The sequence below is a fragment of the Rhizopus microsporus genome (assembly GCF_002708625.1).
Source record: "Rhizopus microsporus ATCC 52813 unplaced genomic scaffold scaffold_12, whole genome shotgun sequence".
Lineage (NCBI taxonomy): Eukaryota > Fungi > Mucoromycota > Mucoromycetes > Mucorales > Rhizopodaceae > Rhizopus > Rhizopus microsporus.
The window spans coordinates 632,330-645,905 of NW_019671927.1; the positions used below are offsets into that span (position 1 = coordinate 632,330).

The 13,576-nt window shown below is 37.5% G+C and overlaps 4 protein-coding genes across 4 annotated transcripts; 3 read left to right on the forward strand and 1 right to left on the reverse strand.

The window, feature by feature from the left end:
- The first annotated feature begins 246 nt into the window (after window positions 1-246).
- Window positions 247-4,503, forward strand: RHIMIDRAFT_228390 (carbamoyl-phosphate synthase). The gene is made up of 3 exons (XM_023607615.1): window positions 247-854; window positions 909-1,232; window positions 1,297-4,503. Exons 1-3 carry the CDS (start codon window positions 671-673, stop codon window positions 4,170-4,172), a joined length of 3,384 nt encoding a protein of 1,127 aa, XP_023464769.1. The 5' UTR covers window positions 247-670; the 3' UTR covers window positions 4,173-4,503.
- Window positions 4,504-6,079: 1,576 nt separating this feature from the next.
- On the forward strand, window positions 6,080-6,802 carry RHIMIDRAFT_244917 (uncharacterized protein; the record flags this gene model as incomplete). Its single annotated transcript, XM_023610122.1, has 1 exon — window positions 6,080-6,802. One exon carries the CDS (start codon window positions 6,080-6,082, stop codon window positions 6,800-6,802), a length of 723 nt encoding a protein of 240 aa, XP_023464770.1.
- Window positions 6,803-10,557: 3,755 nt separating this feature from the next.
- RHIMIDRAFT_244918 (uncharacterized protein) lies at window positions 10,558-11,892 on the forward strand (the record flags this gene model as incomplete). The annotated part of the gene is made up of 1 exon (XM_023610123.1): window positions 10,558-11,892. The coding sequence occupies one exon, from the start codon at window positions 10,558-10,560 to the stop codon at window positions 11,890-11,892; it is 1,335 nt and encodes a 444-aa protein (XP_023464771.1).
- Window positions 11,893-12,132: 240 nt separating this feature from the next.
- RHIMIDRAFT_239216 (uncharacterized protein) lies at window positions 12,133-13,000 on the reverse strand (the record flags this gene model as incomplete). Its single annotated transcript, XM_023609127.1, has 5 exons — window positions 12,133-12,162; window positions 12,212-12,227; window positions 12,287-12,371; window positions 12,433-12,888; window positions 12,943-13,000. The coding sequence occupies 5 exons, from the start codon at window positions 12,998-13,000 to the stop codon at window positions 12,133-12,135; spliced, it is 645 nt and encodes a 214-aa protein (XP_023464772.1).
- Between the last annotated feature and the right edge of the window lie 576 nt (window positions 13,001-13,576).

Below are 13,576 nucleotides of genomic sequence, written 5' to 3' on the forward strand. Positions count from 1 at the left end.
TCTATTGCTTCGAGCAATTAGAGCATCCACAGTTCATTGAGCAAAAGAACGGAAAAATGATCAAAAAACTCACAAAGGGTAGCTTAATGTGCATCAACACAGAATGTGTCTCTGTCAAGCATGGTAGATCCACCAAGTCTCGGGATGCTCTTTCATCTCTCGCAATTGGTTTGTCAGGCCTTATTTCATGCGTACTTGGGGTGCCTATTCCTCATTTTTCTCCAAATCAAATCAGTCAATACAACACTGAAAATTTTGAAACTCAAGCGTCTGCCCTTCTGGAAGAAGAGAAGAATAGCTAATTGCGATGCAATTATGGAATAATTTGGTAGGATTTTTTTTATCAGAACCAAATCAAATCTCTAATTTTGTGACTTTCAATTTGCCGAGTACTTAGATTTATTCCAAAACAAAAAGAACAAGAATGACTCACCTCGCCCCTACAAAAAGAACAATAATGACTCACCTTTAAGTCACTAGTATATAAAAGGGCCTTTCTTTGCCCTTTATTTCTCTTCTTCTTTTTTTTTTTGAAAAAAAACAAAACAAGAATAAGAGAAAGAAGCTTGTTTCTAGTTTTTTTATGTCTATTGCTTTTTATTTAATTACTTCTGGTCTTTTGGCATTCGATAAAACTTATATTGATAACATTTTAATCAAGTAAAACAACATGCATATCATTGACTCAATTCCTCTTTCTACTCCTCCTCCCTCTGTCAATTCCCGTGAAGGTGCTGCTGTAAAGGTGTCTGAAGAAATACTCTCCAATGTGCCTCTTGTAGATGTCAAGAAAGTTCTCGTCGTAGGCTCAGGTGGTCTCAGTATCGGTCAAGCAGGTGAATTTGATTATTCAGGTAAGATAAAATAAAATAAAAAAGATGATTGTCATTTTCTAATTCATTTTTTAGGTTCACAAGCTATCAAAGCTTTGCGTGAATCAGGTATTCAAACTATCCTTGTGAATCCAAACATTGCCACAATCCAAACTTCGCATACTCTGGCTGATAAAGTCTACTTCTTACCTGTCACATGTGAATATGTCTCTCACATCCTCGAAAAGGAGCGTCCTGACGGTATCTTGCTTACATTCGGTGGCCAGACAGCCTTAAACTGTGGTATTGAGCTCGATCGCTCGGGTATCCTCAAACGCTTAAACGTCAAGGTTCTTGGTACACCCATCAAGACCTTAATCACCTCTGAGGATCGTGATTTGTTTGTCAAAGCGCTTAATGGTAATTCATTCTCCGAACTGATAGGCGAAATTAGATAATCTTACATCTCTATCTTTTTAAATAGAAATTGATATTCCCGTCGCCCAGTCTACCGCTGTTTCAACTGTCGATGAGGCATTAGAAGCTGCCCGTGTGATTGGCTATCCTGTCATTGTCCGCTGCGCCTACGCATTAGGTGGTCTTGGCTCTGGTTTTGCTGATAATGAAGCTGAATTGCGTTCATTAGCCACCAAGTCATTATCCCTTGTTCCTCAATTATTGGTAGAAAGATCAATGAAGGGCTGGAAAGAGATTGAATATGAAGTCATGCGTGACTCTGCCAATAACTGTATCACCATCTGTAACATGGAAAACTTTGATCCTTTGGGTGTTCACACTGGTGAATCTATTGTCGTTGCTCCTTCTCAAACATTAAGCGATGAAGAATATCATATGCTTCGTACAGCTGCTATCAAGATTATTCGTCACTTGGGTGTTGTAGGTGAATGTAATGTTCAGTATGCTCTCAACCCTAGGAGCTTAGAATACAGAGTCATCGAAGTCAATGCTCGTCTGAGTCGTTCTAGTGCTCTTGCTTCTAAAGCCACTGGCTATCCTCTTGCCTTTATTGCTGCCAAGATCGCACTGGGTCATACCTTACCTAGTCTCCAAAATGCAGTTACCAAGACAACGACAGCTTGCTTTGAACCTGCTCTCGATTACGTCGTAACCAAAATCCCTCGCTGGGATCTTGCCAAGTTCCAGTATGTTGATCGCCACATCGGTTCTGCCATGAAATCTGTCGGCGAAGTCATGGCTGTTGGTAGAACATTTGAAGAAAGTTTGCAAAAGGCCATTCGTCAAATCGACCCCCGTTTCCTTGGATTTGAAGGCCTTCCTGAAGAGTTTGAAGACGTTGATGATGTGCTTCGCAACCCTACTGATCAACGTTTATTTGCTCTTGGTCAAGTCATGTTAAATAAGGACAAGGCTATTCGTGAACGATACACGGTTGACAAATTGAACGAGTTAACCAACATCGACAAATGGTTCCTGTATAAACTACAAAAGATCGCTCGTATTCAGTTGACGCTGTCTGAACAAGCAAACATTCCACTCAATCAATTTCCTGCTGAACTCCTTTTGGATGCCAAGAAGACTGGTTTTGCTGACATCAAGATTGCTCAATTGATTGGATCCGACGAGCTTTCCGTTCGAGCATTACGTAAACAACATGGTATCGTGCCTACTGTCAAACGAATTGACACCGTGGCCGCCGAGTTCCCTGCTCACACCAACTACCTCTACACGACTTACAACGCAGCCAAGAACGATGTGTCATTTGAAGATAAGGGTACTATGGTTCTTGGCTCTGGTGTCTACCGTATTGGTTCATCTGTCGAGTTTGATTGGTGTGGCGTATCTTGTACGCGATCCTTGCGCGAACTTGGTGAAAAGACAATCATGGTGAACTACAATCCAGAAACTGTATCGACTGACTTTGATGAGTGCGACCGTCTGTACTTTGAAGAACTCAGCTTTGAGCGTGTGATGGATATTGCGGAACTCGAAGGCGCCAAGGGCGTTGTAGTGAGTGTGGGTGGTCAGCTGCCTCAGAACATTGCTCTCAAGTTACACCAGAACAAGGTCAACATCCTTGGCACCTCCCCCGTAATGATTGATGCCGCTGAGGATCGTTTCCAATTCTCAAAGATGCTAGACAAGATTGGCGTAGATCAACCTGCTTGGAAGGAGCTTAGTAGCGTGGAAGATGCATTCCAATTTGCACAGGACGTAGGCTATCCAGTTCTTGTTCGCCCCTCTTATGTTCTGTCTGGTGCGGCAATGAATGTAGCTTATACTCCTGAAGCACTTAAACACAATCTTACTTATGCCACGAGTGTTTCTCCTCTGCACCCTGTTGTGATCACAAAGTTTATTGAGAATGCCCAAGAAATCGATGTTGACTGTGTTGCAAGCAACGGTGTCGTCCTCGTTCACGCTGTCTCGGAACACGTCGAGAATGCTGGTGTGCATTCTGGTGATGCTACCTTGGTCTTACCTCCTCGTGACCTCTCTCAACAGACGATGACTCGTTTAAAGGACATCGCAGACAAAGTTGCCGAAGCCTTCCAGATCACGGGACCATTTAATATGCAGATTATCAAGCAGGACATCCCTGGTCAGCAAGAACCTTTACTCAAGGTCATCGAGTGTAACCTTCGTGCCTCTCGTTCCTTCCCATTTGTATCCAAGGTATTGGGCGTTAACTTTATCGATGTGGCTACACGAGCCCTTGCCCAAAAGGGAGTTCCTTCTGCAGTCGATTTGATGAAAAAGGAATATGCTTATCAAGCCATCAAAGTACCTCAATTCTCCTGGACTCGTTTGCAAGGCGCTGATCCTTTCTTGGGAGTCGAAATGGCATCTACAGGAGAAGTCGCCTGCTTTGGTAAAGACAAGCATCAAGCATTCTGGGCCGCCATACAAGCAACACAAAACTTTAGAATTCCTAAACAAGGGACTGGTGTGTTGATTGGAGGAGACCGTGTAACAGACATGAACGATTATATATTTATAGCAAAAACATTACATCATCAACTTGGACATCCTATTTTTGTGCCTACCGAACAAGATAAAGCAGTGATGGACAAGAATGGCGTTCCTTCTGTTTGTTTGCCGATCGCTTCATGCGCGGAAGATAAGAGACAGCTTGGAAAGTTGTTCAAGGAAAATCAAATCGATTTGGTGATACATCTGGCCAAGGTTCGTGCACCAGACCAATTGGATGAAGGCTATGTCTGTCGTCGAGCAGCTGTAGACTTTGGTATTCCTTTATTGAATGATTCCAAGGTTGCAGTATTATTTGCAGAATCATGTGTAAAGCACAGAGTTGAACATAGCAATGGTATTCCTGATGAAGTCAAGAGCTGGAGTGACTTTGTTGATGCAAAAATTTAGATTTCATTATAATAAATAGAGTTTATTTCATCGTGCATAAAGCATTTTGTGTGTTGAACAGTGCGTGTATTATAAAATGTCGCACGAAGGGGGAAAGAATCAATGGGAAAATGGCTTTTTTTTTTTCTTTATGCACTCCTGTTGTCCCTTGTTTTATCATTCATCTAAAGCGTGGCAGAACATGTCAATTTTCCCCTTTCTTTAAAAGTTAAATTGATTTAAACAAATCTTTAAACAATAGATGGTTGAGTCTGTCAAAGCTTCATAACTTTTGTCTTTTAAACCTTATTAAGTATAGCTATGTTCCATAGCCTTCTATTATAAAAAAAAAAGTGCTGCTTAAAATAATGTAAAGGAAAAGCACATGGATTTTCATAATAATAATAAAAAGAGTCATATTTATTTGAATTTTTTTATACAGAAACAGGCTGATGTTTAAAGATCGTAAGAGTATATATATCTAAACAAAAAAAAAAGAGATGTAGTATATAAATGTGTAATATATATAAAGAGAGATAAAGAGAGAGAGAAAGAGATTGTGTGCTTGTGTATATATATAAAAATATGTATAAAGTAATAATAAAAGTATAGTTTCGTTTTCTTTTTCTTGTGTATGTACATTATAGACAATTTCATAAGTTGTGTATACATGTATAGAGAAATCAGTAAGCGAGATTACTGACAACAAACTTTGCTTGAGAGATAGTGAGCTCTAGTATCTCCCATGCTGAATGATCTTGGTCGATGTCTATCTTCATTTACATTGGATTGTTGAATGTTGGGAATAATAAAGCTAGTATCATTAGGCATTGGATTATTGGTTCTGGCAATCGATAATTCTTCAACCATTTTGTTAGACGAAGCTAAAATTTGTCGAAGTTCTTGACAAGCTTCATCGGCTTGATCTCCCATTGCATAGTAATTGTATCTTGAAGGCTTTTGTGGACATGGTGCAATAATATTCATCGATACAAAAAACTAAATAATGAATAGCAGAGAAAAAAAGAGAATAAAAAAGAAAAGGGTCCTCACTCCTTTAAGTTTAAAAATAATTCAAATTCCGAGATCCAATCATACGTCACATATATTTTTAACTCTCGCATCAAGGGATTAAAGTTAACAAAGTCTCCTTTTTACGTTTAATTTTTTTTTTTAGTGTTGAGACATGAATAAGGAAAACTCTTTTACAAATATTGAAAAAGCTAGTATTGATTTTGGAGAAATTTCTATTAATGATGGGGCTTATTTCAACTGAAGAGACATGACGTATTTCTAATAAGATTTATAGAGTTTACAACGATTTGATTCTTTTGAAATAACGCTTATGATATGCATTGCTTGCCTCTAATAACCGTCACTAATAAAGAATGAGCGCCATACAACATTTGATGCGAGATATTCTGGCGTACATCCTTCAGAAACTTGTCATAAAGTGGCTAAACATTAAAGGGAATAAATGAACAAGTATTTCTCCGAAACTCTGAAGTGTGGGTAACTTTAAAGTTACTAAGATTTTAGCAGCCACATCGGATATTGAAAAGTACTTTGATATTACTCTGAATCATCTTAAAAGATAAGGTACAATCAACTTATTGCAAACCTATTCGAATCAAATAACAATGTACAAATACACGATTTTTAACTGACGCAAACAATGGATAATCACGAACTTAATAGGAACATAGCGTTTGCAATAAATAAAAAGCCTTGCTTATGAAATTGTTGTCAGCTTGATGTTTACTTGATATTTTTACAATTAATCAATAAAGTCATGATGTTTTCAAAACCACTGCAGATGACGAATGCTTTCCAAAATCAAATTATGCTATCTTCTTTCGCTCAAATAATAAAGATATGTACAATTGATGGCGGTTTAAAGGTCAAGAAGCTTAATTTTCGATGGTAGCATGCCTAATTTTAAAACAAAACAAAAATGCAAGTTCACAGCGTTTACTTATACATCTGCTTCAGTACTTGGTAAACGAAAGCTGACTGTGGAAAAACCATCAATTACCAAACAAACAAAGATTCATCACAATAACGACCCACAATACAGAAAATACTTTGATGATTCTATGCGAAACTTTCTGAGCAACAGTATTATTAACATAATACAAAAAAAGAAAAGAGTATCATTGGAAAATGAGCTAAAAAAGCTCCAAGCGAAGCTTCAAGAATCAACTACTTTGCCAAGAGGAATAATGTCAATGGCAGCAGATTTAGCAGGTCTAGAAAATAAAGTAATGGCAGATTACATGGAAAGGAACGGAGAAAAAAGAAACCATCTGCTGTGGATAGACTTTGTTAAAGAAAACTTTGAGACCACTGCAGCAAATTTGAAAGAAAGGAATCTGGCTTTTCCACCAGAAGCGTCGTCGTCGAAAACGGAATCAACTACCATACCAAAAGAATGCCAATATAGAACTTGTTCTATATCTTTAAAAAACATAAGAAGAAAAGACTTTTCTACAGACATAACAAATATAGTAGACAATAAAATGAAAGAATCAATGATCAAATTAAGCGACTATCGCTGTAGATTCTTTCCAGTTGTACAAATGATGATCCTAACACTAAAAAACCATACCTTTGTTACAAGCAATGGCCAAATGGTGCTAAAAGAGATGTAAGGATATGACATCCGAAAACCGCTGCCAGCAAAATTTGTTGAACACAACCAAATGGCGCCAATTCTGTCAGCCTTGCCTCTGTCAACCGAAGCAATAGAGTATCATTCACACGAGCTTTCTTTGCTCCTTACAGAGCAGCACCTAAATTTGATACATTCTTATTACTCTGGAGCGAAAGGCCCAAACCAAAAAAAACCTGGAAAAACACCCTGTTGAGAGTGCCATGTTCAAAGCATTAAACACTACAAAAGGCTCATATCATCAGAAAGAACTCCACAATGAAGAAATGTCGATTGCTTTGACCTCCATAATCACAAACATCAATAATATACGTGGCAGGATATGAAATGCTTGAAAGAGAAGCGAAATCAGCATCGCATAGAGATAATCAATTGTCGCAGTCTTATATTAAGCTTAAAACAGGGCTTATATCGCAAAAGAATGGCTATTCGATTTGATAAGGCAATTCAGGAACAAGTGAAAAGAAGTAGGCAAGAAAAAAAAGATGATTCAATCAAAATCAACTCCTAAACAACTGGTGTATTCGATGCTACAGATTGACTGATTGACGCCGCGAACGATTTCACTTTCTCTGGTACTGATAATGGATTAGTAAACTTGTCAACAAGCGCGCCTTTCACTTCTCAACGGTTCCAATTCCATATTCAACTGTACAATCGTTATCACCTCTTGCAAGAGCCTGACATTAATATAAAAGATGAGGAAACAGCTTTCTTGAACTTGCCACAGTCGAAAACCATCAATGCGAATGAAATTGATATAAATCGTATGCACAGGAAGAATAGAAAGCATCTAGAATGGTTAAAGAAAAAGACATCTCAAGGAGAAGAAGTTTCTACTTTAGAAGCCAACTTGGAGAAAGCATCCTTCTCAGCTAGCAACAATGTTGAGGAATTTCAGCAGAACTATCGTGTTCATGAGGATTGATCGAAGAAGTTGAGAAGTTTTTATAGCGGTTCAAACAGAGCCAACAAATTACGAAGTCTCGAGATCCAGAAGAAAAAGTATTTGGACAAGATAACAACACAAGAACGAAAGTCCTTGGCCAAAGCTAACACTGGTGCTGATAAAAAGCAGCTGCCTATGTTCATTGGGGATCGTGACACTGGTGTCGGATCACGTATCAAAGGGTTTCGCAGATACGGAGGTAGGTGGAAGGAGCAGCTGCACGGTAAGCATGTCAATATGTGCATTACAAATGAACATATGACATCGCAAACATGTATATATTGCTACCAGAAGCTTTGCCATCTAAAAGCTATGTTGACAAAGAAGAGTAAACAAGTGTCACAAGAAATCAAGGGCGCCTTAATGTGCGTGAATCCAAAATGTGTGGCTGTGAAGTCTGGAAAATCAACCAAGTCTCGAGATGCGCTGTCTTCACTGGAAATCGGTTTGTCTGGCTTGACTCAGTGTTTGATAGGCTCTCCTCTTCCACCATTTGCCCAATCTCAAATCAGTCAATTCAACACTGATACCTGCAGCAAACTTTCATGATCCTTCGTTTCTGTAAAAGATCACTTGACGAACATGGTGTGCTCATACGATAGCAAGATTCATTTTTTAGCTTCATTCGATATTCTAATTTGGTCTTTCTTATAGGTCGTTCCTTGTGAAGGGTAATAGTGTTTTAGATTTGTAGTAATTATGTGACTTACATTTATTCTTGCACATTTAGGCTTTTCGAACCAAAATACTACAATGTGATCAAGCTGATCGTAAGAAAGCCTTGTTTACTCTGCTCTTGATGTAGTTGATAGAGTATATAATCGAGATTAAAACCTGAGAAAATGGTTATACGGATTTTTAAATGGAATTTAACCATAGCCCATCTTGGCTTATCCCCTTCAATGAGCCCACAATGATAATACTGATACTACGCAGAAATGAAAATAAATCTCATCTTTGTGATATCTTTAGTAGGACTGTTTGATCTGACTAAGATAAACAAAGGAAAACATTTTGAAAGATAGGGACATACGTTGCATACTTGTCAAATGAGACATAAAAATACGTTCTTTGTTTGCAAAGAAAATGTGATTTTTCCGTAACTAAGCCTTTTATGGCCTCTGCTTCGCATTTTATTCAATGATACCACAGAGCGTTCGTCAAGTGTTGAAAGCAAAGAAAATTGCTTTGAAGCATAACTTCTAAAATATATATCGATCGATGACAGCTTTGTAACAATCAAATAAAAAAAAAGAATCGGCGCATTTCAACTGGACTTACGTTGGCTCACATAGACATCTAAATGTGCGAAATTGTCGTCAAACCATATACAGTCTAAAACCTGCTGGGCAAAATGTCTATTTTAAGTAGCAATGTTTACATAAATGCTACATTCGAAGACACACTGATCATTACTGTTCTCACACTGCTTCTGTAGTACAGTTCAAAACGGTCAAGAATAGCAAACTATGAGAAAGCATTCCTTAGACTACAGTTGGTTTATTCTGATAGTATTTCCCATTTAACATGTGTATACATAAGCCAAATATATAGGTTCTTACTTTGTACAGTCTATTCTACACCTCTTGCTTCTTTAGTTATTCTAAAAACATGCCAAGAGCGTGTCGAGAGTACAATGACCAAATAAAAAATATAAGTGATATAACGAAAAACATGATGAGACAATAAGCAATAACTTAGCGCATTTTTTTTGCTAAATGTCTGATAAATAAGCATAATGATAGATTTTATTCAAGCATTACTTTAGCTGTTAATGATGTACTTGCACATCTGATGACATGAATGTGAAACAGAACTAGTTGGACGCCGGTAACACACGCGCTTGTTTAAGGTATGGGTAACCCGTTAGGAACCATTTGATATAGAACTGTTTGTACCTGTTTATAGATTTGTTTATCGCTTTATAATATCCTTTTATCCTTTGATACAACTATTGCATAATGCTTTTCTGTACCATTTCCCCCTTGGGCTTTTTTGTCAGATTTATCAAATATGAACAATGTTTGCATTTGTATAAAGCATACGTCAATCGAATAATAAAATCTTAAAGTTTGGAAATGCTGTGCATCTCGGATTTCCTAAATGATTCTCGAGTTCTTTGTCAGTTTTCTTTGATAACAAAGTGCTTAACAGCTGAAGTATATAATACCCAAATATGGTAAAAACTTATTTCCCATTTTGGCCTTACAATGAGCAAAAGTCAGGCAGAGTCGAATTTTTCTTCTTCTAATATCAGTTGAGGCTTGATAAAAATAAAGGGAAAAAGAGCTACAAGTAGCTTTAAATAGATATACATTTTCAGTGGAGGTCATATGGATTAACGTCATTTCGACTAATGGTTTTAGTTTTAGTTGCTTAAATTTCATCTTATTTCACTTGCAAAGTCAAGCTGTATTATGTAAATGGGCTGAAGTCTCCTTTATGTTGAAATCTCGATGACTTTGATGCGCGCAGTAGCCTTTGTGATCAAGACCTGCAATACTTCAGCCCAAAATGTTGAGGCAATGTTGTTATTGATGCCTAATTAGAGAGTTTTTAAAAAAGCAAAGCCTCTGTTACACACCGCGCAGATAGCCGATTTTGGAGTTTTAATGATTTAAAAATAGAAAACCTTTATACTATTTAAAGTGTATCTCTTTTGGATCATTCCTTTCTCTTTTTCTTTACTATTTTACTATTATCTTTTTCTTTTGTCATATAACGAGATGATGGTGCGATCTTCAAAGTTTATTTGGGCTGTGTGCCTTGCTACGTTAGTCTTTATCATGTTCCTAGTCACATATACCACAACACAGTCTGTCAGCTTTCAACTACGGTTCAGTGTTAAGCCAATGACTAAACACGTTCAAACCACCTTGACGAAAGAAGACACTGAAAAATACATTACATATTACCCACATTCTGGGCTTCACAATCAACGACTCGCCTTAATTAACGCCATTGTTCTCGCCAAGGCTATGAATCGTACATTGATTCTTCCAGAAATCAATGTTGGTAGAGCAACCTCTTGGGCCCCATACTACCGATATGAACAAAAGATTGCCATTTGTCCTACTTACTATAAAACCGCTGATGACTGTGCTGATTTCCGTAGATACGTTCCTCTTCCTGCTGAAGCTATCTTTGATCTCAGTGCTGCTCGCGCACAAGGCGTTCGTATCATTTATCGTACTAGTATGTCTACAACATACTTTCAAGATGAATGGTCTGCTACTGACGATGATATCTACCGTATAAAGGATGAAATTCGCCTCTCTTACCGCTTATATGACTCAAAGGAAAACAATGACAGTATGCGTAACTTTACGGAACGTGTGGATATGCAAGACTTGGCTGAACGACAAGAAAGGTTTATCGTCTTTGGTTCATTGCACTACACGCACCGATTGGCTCTGAGTGACCCTCAACTGATCTGGTTCAGACATCATCTCCAGCAAGAAGTGAGTATTGGCCACCCGGTAGTGATCAAACAAGCCTTACGAGTTCTTTCCAAGTTGGGTGGACCTGACAACTTCGTTGGTGTTCACTTGCGTCAAGGCGATGGTTTCTTCAAGAGAGCAATGGCAGAAACAGTAAACGCTGTCAGATTGGCTTTGGAACAGGACACTCTATCCAACATGCAAACAGATCAAGTAACTATTCCAAACACACGCCCTCTTACGGATGAAGAAGAAAACATGGTTCAAGAACTACAGCAAATTAGAAACCCCGACGCCCTTTTAGTCCAGTGCCTCAAGATCCATCGCAAGGATAACCATCCAAGACTGCGCCTTATCTACATGGCTACTGATACTCGTCAGCCACGTACGACACTCAGTGGTTTACACCAAGAGTTCCCTTGTCTGTTTACCTTGTCTGACTTTCCTGATATCATTCAAGACATCTTGAGTGCTCAGCCCATGGCTATTGGTGATAAATATATTGACAGCGTCTATGAGCGAGTAGGCACTACTATCAACTCACTCTTGATTCCTATGGTTGATGCAGAGATCACTTCACATGGCTCAGCCTTCATTGGTACAAAGAAGAGTACCTTTTCTAGCTACATCTTTAATAGATACAATCGATTTCAAAGCATGTATGCACCACTTGTAATTTAATTCCATAATGTATTATAACACATCCCCCACCTGTTTATATATATATATATAATAACTGCATATACAATTGTAATATTTATTTCATCCAATAAATAGTAGATATACATATAGATTTCTAGAATGTTAAAAATGATGCGACATAAAAGTTTGTTTCTATTTTTGTTGCTTGTTGTGAATGTATGTGATAAACATAAGTTTCAGCCTCAAATTTGGGCTTCTATTTATAGTAAATGAGGCTATTTACATATAGAGTACTTCATCGTCTGAGGACTATTAAATAAAGTTAGTATTTACTTTGTACTAAATATGCAATATTTACATCTTCTTCATAATTGCTATTAAACAGCGAATTAATAAGGTGTCTATATTTTTTTTTTTTAAATCGCTCACTTACGTGTCACCTAACAGGTCCTGTAGATCCCTGACTTGATTTTTGAGTTCATTTTTTAAAGATACCAAGTGGCGGATATGTTCAACGGCTAATTAAGTAGAAAAAGAGAGTGAGTATTAACGTAAACATACAATTATAAATCGTTATACATTTTTGCAATATAAGCGCCTCACTTCGGTTGCCATGATTAAGGGACGGGACAATGTCGATTAGCTGATCAAACCCAATTTTAATATTCTGTCTTCTTTTCTGCTCAGATGCAATATGGTTCGCTTTCTTTTGTGCTTCTGATAGCAGCTCATGGGGCTGCTTACGGCGTCTTCGTACCTTTGTTGTTGTTGTATTGGATGGAGAAGTGTTGTATGGATGATAGCATTGTTTCTCGGACATTTTTTTAGTCCTTTCCTTGTAGCTGTCACTACTATTGTTACTGTGTATGCTGCTGGTTTCATAAACTGAAGACTTTATCGAGCTTTGCTCATCTTCCTTTTTGACTGGAATGTATGCTTGAGGCTCAGTAAAATAGGTATTTGATGGTGCTTGGTGGTGAAGTGACGGGTAATGCGTGTCATAGGGAAAAACAGGATATGCAAAAGACTGTGTTGCTGTGGGTTCAAATAAGGTAAACATGTAAAAACCATACATTCATTAGTCCATACCTGGAATATCATGCTTTCCTACTGGATAATAGAATTGGTTATTGACGGTATAGTTCATATTTTTTATTCAATAAAGAAAAAGAAACGACAAAACTGAGTATGTTTATATATTAGCGAAAATAGCTTGCCTTGATGGGTTAATGATAATAAAGATAGATACACACATGTGATTGTTTATGTTTTTATTTCACATGTATGACAACCAGACAGGTCTCTTGGTATTTTTTTTCTTTTTCATGTGCTTTGACCTACTGTTATTTATAAAAAAGGTAATTGTTGGAGAACAATAAACTCTTATTTACAGTTGCCATCCCAGCCGTTACCATACAATACCGTTACCATAACATATACCAACAGAGATCATTTTACACCTTTATTAATCAAGAAGGTCTAAAAAAAACGTGTAAGTGTCTTTTTCGGTAGCAAAGATTACACGGCCCTTTGGTTACACTTTAACTCTTTTTGTTTTCTGTGAGAAAGTCTCATTTCTTATTATCAATACTGATCTATTCATTTATCTAATTATTAATACAGACTACGTTTCCAGATAACAATATCGTCTTTAGCCAATTCTGGTGTCGCAAGCTGATAAAGACTATATAGTTGCCATAGATGAAACTAATTGCGTAAAGAG